Here is a 15,884-nt window from a genome sequence, read left to right on the forward strand (position 1 = left end):
CTGCAGGAGTCTTAATATTCTCAGCAGGATCAAGATTCAGGCCACACTGATTCAGCTATTTAATCTTGCAAGAGAACAATATTTGGCAGGAAAAGCCCCCACAGCACTGAGGGGACGTCCCAGAGGTTCGCTGTTGGCACCAATTGGGCCAAGAACACCAAAGGTGGAAACCAAACAGAGCAAACCAATGTTTACCACTAGCTTTCAGTAAGTAGCTCTCTGCTCAAATGTGCACGTGCATTCGACATACGTATGCAAAACATACATATCACAGGCATCTATGACTCCTTCAGATACATGTATATTTTTAATAGACAAAATGTTTTCTCCATATTTTGGATCTAGTCCTGAAAGATTTTAATTGAAAACTATCGCTATAGAGGATGGGAGTATGAAAGAGATGAAGAAAAATGATCAGAGTTTTACTTTGAAAACTTTTTTTAAATTTTATTTATTAGAGAGAGAGAATGAGAACGAGCAGTGGAGAGGGACAGAGGGAGAAGCAGGCTCCCCGCTGAGCAGGGAGCCTAATGCAGGACTCAATCCCAGGACCAAGGCATCCCAGGATTGGGATCATGACCTGAGCCAGGGACAAATGCTTACCTGACTGAACTACCCAGGTGCCCCTACTTTCAAAACTTTTCAACTTCTTAAGTACTGAAAACCAAAATGCAGGGAACATGTGTCTGAACTTTTAAATGTATGTACATATTTATTGATCTTCTTCACCACCCTGAAATTAATAAGCTGATCGATACTCTTCTATAAATGTGCATTTTTTACATTTTATATGTAATCTGTGGCTTGATTAATTTTTGAATGACACACATACTGACAGGCAAACAGGGAAGAGAGAAAGCAGACAGAGGGAGAGTGGCAAACTTAAAAAGCAAAATTGACAACTATTATACAAACGAACAGCATGAATCACTATTCAAAAAATGACTCAGTAAAATTCTTCAAAAACCATTTGAAAGTAACGTTGGCAAGGTTTCAGTTCCTTTACTTCCCAAAGCTGGCTAGTCAGTTATCCCTCTGATAATAGCACAGTGCTTCCCTCTATCAAGCACTTATCATCCTCTGTGGCAATTATCTCCTTGCCCATTAGAGGGTAAACCCAAGCTCTGTGGGGTCAGGGGTCATATCTATCTACTTTATTTCTCATTATGTCCCCTGATTCCCAGCAAAGTGCCTGGTGTGTGTGGTAAACTCTCAAAACTGTTTGTTAAGTCAGTAATTGTTTTCAAAAGTGGTTTCTTTTAGCGATTTTTTTTGTCTTATAGATACCAAAAATATGCATATTCGAAAATAAGATACCACTCTTTCACCGATCTTGCCTCAATCTACATCATTTCAGTAATGGTGTCCCCCTCAACACTGACAAGTAGATGCGAGGTGCTCCAAACCTTCTCCTATGCCTTCCTTCCTTTGCTCATCTCAACACCATTTCTCCCTCGACCTCACCTAAGACTACCCTGCTCCAGTGAAAACCTTCCCCAGCCACTTCAGGTACCATAGCAAGAGCATAAACACATGCAAAATGTGATTCCTCGTTTTTTCTGCCACCAAGGGGGCCGGATACAATCTTATGTCCACAGTAAATGTCCAAAGAACAAACAAACAAGCCCTTATGTAAGGATACTGTGAGGGCCACTTCCACTTCTATCCTATTCACTGTAGTTCAAGCACCATGTTCTGGAAGATTCAAACACGAGCAGGAAATGCTGCTTGCCCTCAATGTTCTCATCATAATTACACAACAAAAATAAATGTTTAAATCACTTGGTTTGGGGGAGGTCAACTCCCACTTTCAAAAATAACAAGTGTTAAGAACCGAATGATTTTTTAAGGTTTTTCTTCTTTAATTCTTTTTTCCACATCTCTACTTTATTTCCTAGTTTCCTAAACAAACTCTGCCACTTTCATTGTTCTCAGAATGCCATGATACAAAAGCTCAATTCAAATAAATCAAAAGTTGACTGTTATAGTTAATACAGCTGCAAGAGGAAAAATTAATCCTAAATATGAGCAAACAAACAAAAAAATGATCATCATTTCTTGCTTCTTGTCCTTAGAACCAAGCCTGGGGGTACTGCATAAAAGCAGTAGGCCCCTCAAACAGAAATTTAGACATATCCTTTTACAAACAGCATTGCATATGATTCTGTACAGAAGACAAAAACGGCTATAGAGCAGCCCTGACAACAGTGAAAGAAAAGGAAGCTACAGTAGAAAATATGAGCAAAAAATAAAGAAAAGCAATTTTCATGACATAATTCTTCTAGGAAAATGGAATGCAAATTAGAGGACATATCTGCATATGCTTACAAAAAGAAAGGCATTCTTGCTTCTAACTTCCAATGGTGCAATTTTCTTTAATTGTATAAACTTGGCTTAGGCTACCAATGGGTTTTAATTAAATCTCTTTATAATGTCTCCTTTGATTCATGACCTCTTAATAAGTTAAAATGACACGCGACCATTATACTTATTAACTGGAAAAACAACAGGCTTTAAAACCTACCTGCAAAAATCCACTGAAATTATAATGATGTGGCATAATTTTTAATGACAGTTGCATCTGGGGACTCCAGAAATATATATATATAAGATTGCCAATTCTTCTTTACCATTCAGTATATGCTATTGAAGGTATTCCCAAAGAGTATCATAAAATCTGGAAGAAAATTCAGAGACTTTATAAGTTTTTAATTTGTATAATGCACTGGAAATTTCATCACTGTTTAAAAAGCTAATCTTTATTCGACTTTCCCTGTGGCATAGGAATATTTCTTTTCTGTTGTCACACCTCTGCCCTCCTTTGCCCTCATGTCTGTCCAGGCCAAGCTGCTAGCACAGGACATGTGAAATCTATATTCTGAGCTCCATAATTCTACTGACACCTGGAAAACTTAAAAACATAATTACTACTGTATGCTATCTTTGTTTCTATAAATGACTATGGTTCAAAACCACAAATAAAAAGAGGCTCACAAGGGCCAATTAAGGACTGGAAATAGGACCTGGAGGGATTTTTTTTTTTTTTTTAGTTAAAATTGCTCAATTTGAAAATAGAAAAAATTTAAAAACCAGATGTAGGAGTTTTCCTGGGATGGCAACAGGTGGTATAATCTACCTCCATTAAAGAAACTGACTGAGGGGGGCACCTGAGTGGCTCAGTGGTTGAGTGTCTGCCTTCCGCTTAGGTCATGATCCTGGGGTCCAATCCCAGGGTCCTGGGATCAGGTCCCTCATTAGGTTCCCCACACGGAGCCTGCTTCTCCCTCTGCCTACGTCTCTGCCTCTATGTGTCTCTCATGAATAAATTTTTTTAAAAAAACTCACTGATGATAGTAGCCTATGATTACAAAATGTTTGTTAGTTAATCATCTCCAAACTACCTATGATGTATGCAGACCATTTCTCATTTACACCCTGTTATGGACTGAATAGTGTCCCCCCAAAACTTGTATCATGAAGTCCTAAGCCCTAAGGTGACTGTAGTTGGAGATGGGGCCCATAAGAAGGTAATTAAGGTTAAATGAGCTCAAAGGCTGGAGCTCTGATTCAATTCAACTGGTGTCCTTAGAAGAAGAAGAGACCCCAGAGATCTCTTTCTCTCAGGCACATACATGGAGCAAGGGCCATGTGAGGACATAGCAAGATAGTGCTCTGTAAGCCTAGAAGAGAGATGTCACCAGAAATCAACCCCGTTGGACCTTGATCTTGGACTTTCAGCCTCTGGAACTGTGAGAAAATACATTTCTGTGGTTTAAGCCCCACAGCTCATGGTATTTGGTTATGGCGACCTGAGCAGACTAATGCAAGTCCTATGTTTTTCAGGTACTTAGACACCAAAAAAATTCTCCAGCTATGACATTTTACAAAGGGGGCAGTCCTTGGATTTCTAGAACAGTGAAATTGTTAGATGTCACATTAGAAAGCAAATATTCCCACTTTGCCAAGAGAACACTGCTATAAACTTTTGATAGAACTATAGAAATCCCTGAATGCTTAAGAGGAGAAGAGGCAATACTGTAGTAGACAAGAATTATCTAGAGACTTATTCCTGCAACCCAAGCAAGAGGCAGGTAGGGCCTAAATTAAGGATGTGACAAGAAAGATAAAGTACAAAGCACCATGATAGGCATATGTAAAGATGCAAAAAATAAATTGAAAAAGATGTGGATGATCTTCATCTTCATGAAGCTAGAGCGATAAAATACGTAACAAGTGAAATGCTTATCAAAACCAAACTGTGGATGGTGATGTGTAGTGATGAGCAGTACAGCTAATGGTGCCATCGAACAAAGAACTCTCGTGGTTCAGAGAGGAGAAAGATCACTGTGGCTGGGGTCTGAGTGTGTGAGTTCAGGGTCATTTACAGACACCGTGGAAATTGTTCCAAACAAGAGGGGTGACTCATGCAAAAGCCCAGAATGGAGTAAGCTGTTCAGTCCTAAAAGAAATAGAAGGACAGTGTTGACAGCCAGCCAAAGAGAAGGTGAAAGATAATTTAGAAGCAGATCACAGAGGGTCCTTAGAGCCAGAAGGAAGGAGCTTTGGAGATGAGACTTGGTCCAATGCAGAGTGGAGCTCCAAGGGAAGCTCCTGGTGAATCCTAAGTAGGGTCTTCATGAAAGAAATATTTTAGACAGACTCATCTGGTGACTGTGTTTTAAGATACAATGAAAAAGGGATCCCTGGGTGGCGCAGCGGTTTGGCGCCTGCCTTTGGCCCAGGGCGCGATCCTGGAGACCCGGGATCGAATCCCACGTCGGGCTCCTGGTGCATGGAGCCTGCTTCTCCCTCTGCCTGTGTCTCTGCCTCTCTCTCTATCTCTCTGTGACTATCATAAATAAATTTTAAAAAAAATTAAAAAAAAAGATACAATGAAAAAGCAGCAGAAGGAGCCTAGAAGGAGAGAAGGCCAATCAGGAGCTCTCTGCAGTAACCCAGGCAGGATAAGGGGCTGAACGCAGGGGAAGCAAAAAGAAGGAAACATGGGGAAACAGATTTCACAAAAGAAGAATCTTTAGAAATGGTGTGCTGGATCCTTAACCTCTGTTTCCAAGAAGAAGAAGAAAAAAGTCATGTGTGTTAATTCTTTTATTATGGGGACCCCTTCCCACCTCCCCTTCAGACAATCCCATTTTACAGCCACAACTCTCGTACTTGCCATGCACAAGTAATTACTGGTCTGGGACGTATTTGTTTCTTTAAGTGACTGTGGCTCAACAACAGAGGATAAAAAGAAGAGATCAACCTTTGAAGTTCTGCCCTAGGTGGAAAAATAAAGCAAAACCAGGTGTCAGGGAAACCACGGATTTGGACACGAGAAAGGACCAAGAGGTGATTTTCCGTACACTGTTCTCATGAAAGTCTAGGTATTCCTTATAGAAATACCTTCCCCGAGGAGAGGTTGTCCAGAGGATCTAATTAGGCTGGGTACGTCAAAGTGTTTTGAAACAAATAAAGCATTCATGCATGTGTTCGATATTATAAGGAAATAACGTGTTGTTGTCCTATCAGTTTCTTTGATGTATTCTATCTTTGCTTTAAAGATAATGTTACTGACCCACTGTTATTTTGGAAAACATGGGAGTCACTAAGGAAAGATAAGTTGGAGATAAGGTACAGTCCACTAAAGTGACACGTAAGTTCATACTCTGTGAAAATAGCAGCCCTCGAGGGCTGAAATCTAAATCACTGAGCTAGTAACTATCTGTTAGCTCACCTATGTTAATCAACCCAGTTATGAATTATTTTTTAAAAGACTTTATTTATTCATTCATGAAAGACACGGAGAGAGAGGCAGAGACATAGGCAGAGGGAGAAGCAGTTTAGCCTGATGCAAGACTCGATCCCAGGACCCTGAGATCACACCCTGAGCCAAAGGAGATGCCCAACAGCTGAGCCACCAAGGCATCCCAACCAAATTATGAATTATATTAAAAATACTACACTATTCTCCTTTCAAAGTAGACTGGAGTACTCCACATCGGAAGCTTTCATACACACATTTTGCATTGCTCATAAAACAGTTGTGCTTCTTGTGTAAGCAACAAAATTAACAAATGTTCTAGGTCAACACTGAATGTCTCTCATATTTACCTTCCTCGCCTTTTAACAAAAACCTTCTTATATTTGCTGAATGGAAGAAGAATGAGAAATCCTTCTGTATCAGTTGTTCAGGCTCATATAAGACCTAATTGCCTCATACACTGTAATTTTGCCACCAGTTTACAATTAGCATGCATTTCTCATGCATGAGTTGACCCAATTACATAACAAATTTTGCCTTTGGGGATTTCTCTTGACTGCTTGTCTTCTGTCCACCATACAACTCAATTTCACACCGTCAGCAGCCTAAACATGGCCCCAGTCAGTCTCTGTCAAAATGATTTATTTAAATTACAAACAGAGACCAGATCCCTAGATAATCATCCCTACCCTCATGCTCACCCTTACACTCAACCTAACTTTGAATCAAATCTTTTAATAGCCCATAGACACTGCTATTCAATTATTAGACCATCTTTACCTTCAATAATCTAATATTTTTGAAGCTAACTCACAAGATTTCAGGGAACTAAATCATCAGTATCCATGTGAGCTTATTAATGGGCACATAATTTATTTTGCATTCTAAGAAGTCAATGAAAAAATATGTAGCTCTATCAAAAAAACTAAAAATAATTACATTTCAGTATCAAATTACAGAGAGATTCTTTTCTCTATAATGCTTTTTAAAAAGGCTTCAATCCTAGCTTTTCCTGTGAAGCAAGTGAGCGTTTTATGAATGCTTCTGTTAAATTGAAAATGATAGTAAAAAAGGATATTTGGGAAATAGAAAAGATAACCAAAATTATACATACTGATAGGGTAAGGGAAAGAAACAGAGCAGGTGAAAATACTATTGTGTGTGGGCCAGTGATCTAAGGAAAGGGAGTTCTCAAGATTCCCACTGAAGCTAAAACACACAGGCACATTGCACGCACATGCACACGCGCGCACACACACACACACACACACAATTATTGCCTCTGTGAGTCAAGGACAGAAACAAATCTTGACAAATCACACAATGGTACACTTAACTGTTTCAGTCGGTCTATAAAATACAGGATTTTGTCATTTGGGGTTTTCCCCCCTTCTCCTCCATGTATTTCTCCATTACCTAAAATAAATTAGAAAATAAACATCTAGATTTTATCTACAGCACAGAGATTGTAAAAGTCTCTTGGGGTTGGACTTTACCATCTTATTTCACAATTTATCTATAGACTGCCTCGGCTAATTAAAAGTGCAGCTTAAATTAGTGTGTAAACAGGGAGAATGAAACACATCAATAATCTTCTCAAGGTTGGGGACTGAGTCTCTTAGATGCCAGCAATGATTCTGTCCTGCTATCAGGCTGCAGGTACTCTGAATGCATGCTTATAAACTTGAAGGTGGTAACCACCTGAATTAGAAACAGCCTTTACAATTACCCACATGAGCTAGAGCTATGAGGACAACAGGGGAAAGGATTTTCAAAATGTCCAAAGGCACAGTATTCTTCAATACATGTCTGCATGTCGTCCTTTAAGAACATTTCCCTAAAACATCAATAAGCCAAGAAGATGTGGAGCTTGACTAGGTCATTTCTGACATTTCTGAGTTTCTGCCCTAGAATTTGGCAGAGTGTGGGAATACACAATTATTTTCTAGAATTGTGTGGAGATTTGTTTTGTTTTGTTTTGTTTTGGAAACCAGTTCTGCTTATTTCCAACCATTCAGTAAATTCTGAAACCCTGACTCTTTTCTTATTCTTTCTGCAGCTATGACCAAGTGAGTAATGTAACAGAAGAATTTTAAATTGCAGCATTTAATAAATCTCCCAGATTCAATATGCTGTCATTACAGACCTCAAAAGAAAGAAGTCAAGGCTAAACCCATGCTCACACCTTTCATTACACACAATTTCAAATTTATGGTTGTGTTCTAATCCCACATCTCAGTAACAGATGCAGGCTGAGTAGGTATTTCCAAATGATTTCAAATCCTGCAAAATGAATATGAGAGTGGCAGAGAACATTTCATAACACTGACACAGACACAAGCAATCAAAAATGCCCATTCATCCACAACACATTACCCAAAACACCTAGGAGGTGTCATTAAATCCAGTTTTATGTCTTTGTGCTTTCTTTAGTCCAAAAGGGATTAAAGTCCGTTTAGAAAGATCCATATGATATTTAAACATAACATAAACAAAACAAGTAAGCAAAAGTTGAAATAAGAAAATGAAGCAACAGAAAAATAAAGATTGCAAAGACCCTGACTTACTTAACCCACCTACATCAACCTGTATTAAGCTTGTCACTCATATGTCATATGCCTATCATTTTCAGAATGAGCCTGCTCATCCCAGCCCCTTCAAGTGGGAATATTCTGGAGACCAGTCTGAACATTTTTTCACCCCCTTTCCTCTCAAAACAGACACAGTCCAGGCCACTGTCAAAAATATCTGTATGGAATTGGCCCATATGTTTCAGTATTTGGGTTTATCTGAAAGTAATGTGGAAAATTGGACCAAACCAAAGTACCACCTTTCAGATTAATCCAAGTTTCTCATAGAAGAAAAAAAAATCTTTGAGTAATATGGAAAACCCTGTGAGGTCACGGAAAATGTTCATGAAGTTGCAGCCTTATAAATGAATAGTAAATTCACTAGACCTCAGAATATTTAACAGTTTCCTTTCAAGACTGAATCCCTAATGGTAATATTATGAAATCTGTATCCTTTACTGCTATCCAAACATTAATATGCCTCATCTTGGCTAAAAGAACCAGTTAGAAGGCTGCTATGGGTGCTAACATAAGACAATTCCAACAATAAAAAAAAATTCTTAAAGATGTTATCTAAATTATGTGCTTTTAAAAACCTGTGTTGTCTAAATAACAGGCTTAATCCAAATGGCATTTTGTACATACTACTATGTATATGATACATACAGATTTATACGTACCTGTGTTATAAGGGTTTTTTGCATAATTAAGAACGGATCTGCAAACAGCTTCTGGTATTGAATAAAATGTATATTCCTGCTAATGATAAAGGTTGGTGAAATGATCAGTTCTTTTCTTATTAAATACGAATATTGACTTAATTTGAATATAAATGAAAGGGCTTACCTTTGAATTGGTTGCAATCCTTAGGTTAGAGGTCCCGTGGATGTCTTAAGCAGAAATGCTTGTTCTTTTTGTTTTTTGGTTTTTTTTTTTTTGGTTTTTTTTTGTTTTTGTTTTTGTTTTTTAATTTTTATTTATGATAGTCACAGAGAGAGAGAGAGAGAGAGAGGCAGAGACACAGGCAGAGGGAGAAGCAGGCTCCATGCACCGGGAGCCCGATGTGGGATTCGATCCCGGGTCTCCAGGATCGCGCCCTGGGCCAAAGGCAGGCGCCAAACCGCTGCGCCACCCAGGGATCCCTGCTTGTTCTTTTTGAAATAAATTTCTGTGATAGTTTACAATTGATGATATGACTTTTTTGTGCGCAGAATTATTTGTTTTTTTAAAGTTCTCCAAAAATAATCCAAAGAAAGAAACATTACTCTATGTAACTGTGGTGGAATACATCTCTAACTCACATTTTGAAAAGCAAAAATAGTTTTTTTAATTTAAAAAAAACAATGAATAGGAAAAAAGGTGAGGGGAGTAACACATGACTGGTGTGTTGTTGGGATGAGGGAGAAAAACGAGGGGACAAAAGACATGAATCCTTAAAATTCAACCTTCTCTCTTCAAAGGAAAAAAAAAAGTCCTTACCAAAATAAAACGTCTATTTCAGGAGCAAACAATGAATAAACCTTAGGGACTATGGCAAAATGAAGTGTTTACTCTGCCTCCTCCGACTCCCTAAATAAGTTTTTTAAACATCACATCATTCTGTTTTGGAACTTTTCCCCAGTAAAATTATTTCTCAAATTATATACTACAATTCTATCTCCAAATTGTGATTATATACAATGATGATGGCCCAATATCAGTGAGTTTACATCATCTGCTAATTAAATACTTCCTGGAAATTAAGGCGACATCATTTATAACATCGAGATACACAAAGTTCAGTGACTGTACAAGAGACACACAAGATACACTTCTTATGAAAAATAGCATGAATCTCACATATTTGCACATATTTTTACATCATGGACACAGTTGCTGATTTTCATTCATCTGTCCTCTTGGCTACCTAACACAGAACTGATTTTTTTTTCTGAAAAAAAGAATACATTTTAAAAAACTTCTGATAAAACTTCAGAAGAAACATAATTATAAGTGTGAATTCCTAAAACTGAAGACAAGCCATTTATCCACCTCTAAGCAGTACAGAATTAACACTTTTTCAGTCGCTAACAGGCTTTGAACTTCTGCTACTCTCAATTTTCTTTTTCAAGAAAAATATATTATTTAACAAGATGCAGCTTTGAAATCCAAAGCAACTTCACGTGTAAAGGTTTATTTCTGAAATTAGATGTAATGCATCATTTCAACAAATATTTGGTTTAACATATGCAACCTTCATACACATAATTAGCAAATATATGATTTTGCAAAATACTTAGCCTTATGCGTATATATTTTGTATGACTACCCCCCAGCAAAATAAATAAATAAATAAATAAATAAATAAATAAATAAATAAATAAATAAAACCTGTCAGGTTTTTTAATTTAACTATAAAAGTCCCATTTTGGAAAAATTCAAAAGTTGAAAACCATTAAAAATGGAAATAAGATGCTAAATTGCAACAACTCTTATTAATAGCAATGACTGTATGTCTAAATAGACATTTAGCTTATTTAATTAAATTGATTTGTTTAGGAGATTTATTTCATCAGTCACTGTAATTAATTAAATTGAATATACATACAGAAATACAGTCATTGCTATTAAAGTGTCAGGCTCCAGGTAACTGTGACGAAATCAAAGAGAAGGAACCTATCAGGTGAACCCGGCATACTTCGTGAGCATGCTGAGCACTGCTTGCACACAGTAGCAACAGAACATTCCCAAGTCCCAATCTCATTTTCTCATCCAGACACACAAGTTGGGGCAATCGCATCACTGAACAGTCACCTACGTTACTGATCTGCTCCTGAGTCCTCTTGAGCCTCTGTAGTTCGGGGGTGTCTGTAACGATGCTGAAGCCCCTGCCTTTGCTTTCTTCAAAATCTCTCTTGTACTTGACCTAACAGAAGGGAGGAGAACAAAAGAAAGAAAGAAAAAGAAGTCAACAGAGAAAAAACAAATCCCACTCAAGACAGGCCAGGGCCAAGGAAGTGGTTAAAATTGGAAGCAATGCCTCCAGACCTCAACTCCATCAGCAGGTGACAGGCCACGGAGCAGAGCCCAACTGTGCGGATTGCATCCCGGCAATGCCATGGACTGTGTGACCTTAGGCAAGTCATTTAACCACTCTGTGCTTCGGTGGTCTCATCTGTCAAACTGGCGATAGATATTTAAATAATGGTGGGACGCCTGGGTGGCTCAACGGTTGAGCGCCTGCCTTCAGCTCAGGGCCTGATCCCAGAATCCAGGATTGAGTCCCACACATCAGGCTCCCTGCGTGGAACCTGCTTCTCCCTCTGCCTATGTCTCTGCCTCTCACTCTCTCTGTGTCTCTCATGAATAAATAAATCTTCAAAAAGAATTTAAAAATGCTATTTATTAAGCCATGGGGATAGGGTCAAATGTCCTAAGATACATATCTAACCGTGAGCAAGCAAGCAAGTGCTCCATAAGAGTTTTTATTACCACCATTAATAGTTGTACCACTGCTCAAGAAAACAGCATGGGAAAAGACAGCCAACACTGCCCCCGTGCCCATCTTGTCAGGAAAAAACATCATTTGAGCCTGCACTGCACTATGGGAGAAGAAGACACACAAAATCATCAACAGCTAGCCCTGTCCTTGCAAAATGTTCGTTCTCTTTCGTAAGGCAAAACATATGGATATGATTCTACAATGCTATCTTGCCAAATGTCAAGTATGTAAATGCTTACGGAAATATTTATAAAATAAGCCACACCTAGAGATTAAAAGGCTTCTAGCACATGCCCCTGGCACACTGTGTGCTGAGGTACCTAAGATTTTTTTTTCTGTATTTAAATACACTTCTTTTCTAATTATAACCCAGTGAAGCTGAATTTTACAGTTTCCTCAAGGGACTAGAATGGCTAATGCTTAATCTTACTAGAGCCCCATCTCCTATTATTAGCATAATGACAACAACTGTCACACCGGTTAAATATTCTGCTTGTTAATGACTGACACGCTACGTCACTTTGTTGTTATTTCTTTAAAATCTAAATATTAAGTAATATAGAAACACATTTTTGATCACCCACATAATCCCCATTTTACATTCATAATTATTAGGCTCAATTAACACTTAACAGTTAACATTTAGAGTGGCTAATAAAAATACGATTCTGTAAGCGCAACTTTCTGTATAAATCTGAAAGTTCACTTAGTTGAGTATAGAATGACTGGTTTTGTTGAGTCATGTCTGTGTGTTTAAGCATTCAGTTCTCTCACATATTATTGTCCTTTGGAGGTTACCAAAAAATTTCCTTTTACCAGAAAAGCTTGAAAGAAAAATAATAACCCTCCCAGATGGCAACAAACAGAAAGGTCTAGATACTCTCTCATCACTTGTACTTAAGAATATCTTACTTTTGCTCCATATTTTCATCTACATTTATAAAAGTACTAAAATCTTTACTCTTTCTATTTCCATAAATAAAAGGTCAAATAACCTGCATAGTTTTTCTTTCACAGAAAATGCTAAATGAGCTTAGCTTTGTAAACCCCAAACCCCCAGCATGAGTGAAGATACACACACACCCGCACAGTCTCAGGGTTTTATGCCTAACTAAGCAGGGAAGCCATTTAGCCTCGCTTGACATAAGCAGAGCACAGAGTCATAAAATAATAAAAGTAGCAAAGACGACAAGGTTATAACAGCGACAGGCATGAAGAAATGAGAAAAATCCATAAACCAGGTTCTAACACTCATAATACCAGTTACAGGGAAGGCACAATCACATATTCTTTTTTGGGATTAATTTAAAGGTCTTTTTTTTTTTAAGTGGTAATTCCCAAAACAAGAACTGAAAGGAAAACCCATCAAGTCCCAGAGCCATAGGTTTGGACATCTAACTTGGGTTTGTCTCATTAAGGGTCTAGTTTTGAAGAGTATACAATCATCTCCATAAGCAGTCTGCAGAGTTTTAGACACGTAATCCTTTTTTATGGTAGGATCCACAACCAGGCCTCATATACTCTCAGTTCCTTAATCCACCTTTACCACATACAGGGAGCTTGGAACCATAGTCACCTCCTCTCTTGTCTCCCGCTCACTTACATCCCCTCTAGGTCTAATTTTAAATGTTATATCTGATGACATGATCAGAATCATGCCAGTCATGATTCTGAGAGACAAGTGGATACAAAAAGATATCAGAGGACAAAGGGAGGAGGACTCAGTCATGTGTCCCCTTTGCCCTCATGACATGACCCCATTCTGCCAATGAAAACACTGCACCCTTGAGACAGGAGATTGATCCATACTGGACCCGTAATCCAGCATAATGTCTGTAAGCCCCAGATCTGGCACTTTGGTAGGAACCCTTGAGAAAGGGGTTCCCTTTCTCCAGGTCTGGCTCATTCAGTAAGCTGTGAAACTGAAGCTGCTGATTGCCATCCAGTCACCCTTCAATAATGACGAAGCCATCACGGTGGCAAGCAAAGCAAGAGATCTAGAGGAAGTCTTGATCAGCCACCAGGTTTATCAGTTAAGTGAGCTAATCTATCTCCTCTTTATAATCAGAAGAATTCTGATTAATACAACCTACTCTTGCCATGCCTAAAATGTTTACACATGTACAAGCTTCCCAGTAAATATTAACATTGAATTTCTCCACTAATTCATCCTATTGTGATACGAAATTTAGTAGTTTACAAAAACAGTGAATTCTATCTTGGAAAAAGCACCACTTTGGTGGACAAGAGCCTAGAATTCTCATCCCATCTCTGTCACTTGCCAGCTACCTCAGCTTCTGTCAGCCAGTTTCCTCCTCTCTAATTAGATGTTCTAGTAACTTCCTAACTAACAGATCTGTAGAGACTGAATGAGAGGAAACACAGGAAAAAACTTAAGAAAGGGATGCCTGGATGGCTCAGTGGTTGAGCATCTGCCTTTGGCTCAGGACATGATCCTGGTCTGTGGATCGAGTCCCCTATCAGGCTCCCTGCATGAAACCTGCTTCTCCCTCTGCCTGTGTCTCTGCCTCTCTCTGTGTCTCTCATGAATAAATAAACAAAATCTGGAAAAAAAAAGATCTTTCGAAAAAATAAGGTACTGCGCAAATTCCCAGTGTTGCCACCATTATATTGGTTTTGCTTGGTGTGAAAGGATTATCCGTCATGAGATATTAAAGAGAATGATTCTACAATAAGAAAGATCATTGCTACCAAAGCAAAATATATTGAGAATTAGCTATTAGCTTACATTTACAAATTTTACTCAAGCTATTCCAGAACAGAAACTGATTTTTTTTGTTGTTGGATTTATGCCAACAATCAGACCCCCACATAGCACCTCAGATATGTCATCTGGTGATCACACAGGTGGAGATAAATTCTGAACCCCATCTGTGCAGGTGCTGGGTGACAATCTATCTTTGCCAAGAGTCATACCACACGCTGTGCAAATCTGTAAGAACTGGATGAAGAGTATTCTCGTAAGACTATTGGGGGTTCCCTGTCACTGACAAAATGTTCCCTCTTCCTCCCTACCCTGAGCCCATGGGAAGCATAATCCATTTATTCATCAAAGCTCAGTGCCAGTGATGCTCCTCTGTGAGCTGAACCGGCCTCCTCCCGGTCTGGGGCTCCATAGCTTTACACCTGCCTATTAGAGCAGTTATCACTCTGAACTGCGTTTGCAATGGGGTCACAGCCCCGGGCTCTAGAACACATGGAACTCAGGAACAAGGGCAAGGTTTCTCTATCTTTCCAATCCCAGGACGTAGCATAAACACCTGGCCCATGGGAGGTGATGAACAAATGATTAAGAAAAAGATGGGAAGGAAAAGAGGAAGAGAAAGAGAAAGAAGAGGGGTGAAAGCAGAGGGGCCAATTCCAGAGGTAAGAGAGGAACCACATATTCTGAGACTGGAACATGGCAGCTCCATTTGGCAGGAGCATCTGGTGGGGGAGGGGTGGGCAGGCAGGAGAAGACCAGGATATTAAGCTACGAAACAAATCTAGATCAGCTTTGGAAAGAAACTGCTAGCCATAGTGCTTGTCCATTTGGGCTTTTATGACAAAAGTGCCATAGACTGGGTGGCTTATAAACCATAGGATATTTCTCATGGTTCTGGAGGCAGGGAAGTTCAAGATGAAGGCCCAGGCAGAGTCAGAGTCAGTAGCTGGTAAGAGCCTGCGTCCTGGTTTACAGATGGCCATCTTCTCACTACGTCCTCAATGGAGGCAGAGTTGGCAAGCTCTCTGGGTCTCTTCTACAAGAGACCCCATGATCTAATTGTCTCCCAAAGGCCTCACCTCCAAATGCCTTCACATTGGGGATTAGGTTTCAGTATGTGGATTTGGGGCAACACAAACATGCAGTGCTCTCCTATATTAACTTTCTCAACATTAGCTCCAGTATTCATTGAACCTTATATAAGCTGCCCTTCAAAATTCCAGCTCATTCCCCAGTAAAAATGCCTTTCTTCCCTTATACTTCAACACTGGATATAAAATTATCATCTCTGGTCTCTTGCCTACTCTCCTATTAAAACGTATTTCATGATAATTTCATGAATAA

General features: G+C 39.0%; 1 protein-coding gene across 1 annotated transcript in view; it reads right to left on the bottom strand.

Moving 5' to 3' along the window:
• The window catches only part of NEBL (nebulette), a 341,032-nt gene that overhangs the window by 151,050 nt on the left and 174,098 nt on the right, over positions 1-15,884 (bottom strand). Inside the window, exon 4 of the mRNA XM_072749363.1 lies at positions 11,132-11,239. Coding sequence (XP_072605464.1) covers positions 11,132-11,239 — 108 coding nt within the window. The remainder of the gene's footprint in view (positions 1-11,131; positions 11,240-15,884) is intronic.

The sequence above is a fragment of the Vulpes vulpes genome, chromosome 2 (assembly GCF_048418805.1).
Source record: "Vulpes vulpes isolate BD-2025 chromosome 2, VulVul3, whole genome shotgun sequence".
Taxonomy (NCBI): Eukaryota; Metazoa; Chordata; class Mammalia; order Carnivora; family Canidae; genus Vulpes; species Vulpes vulpes.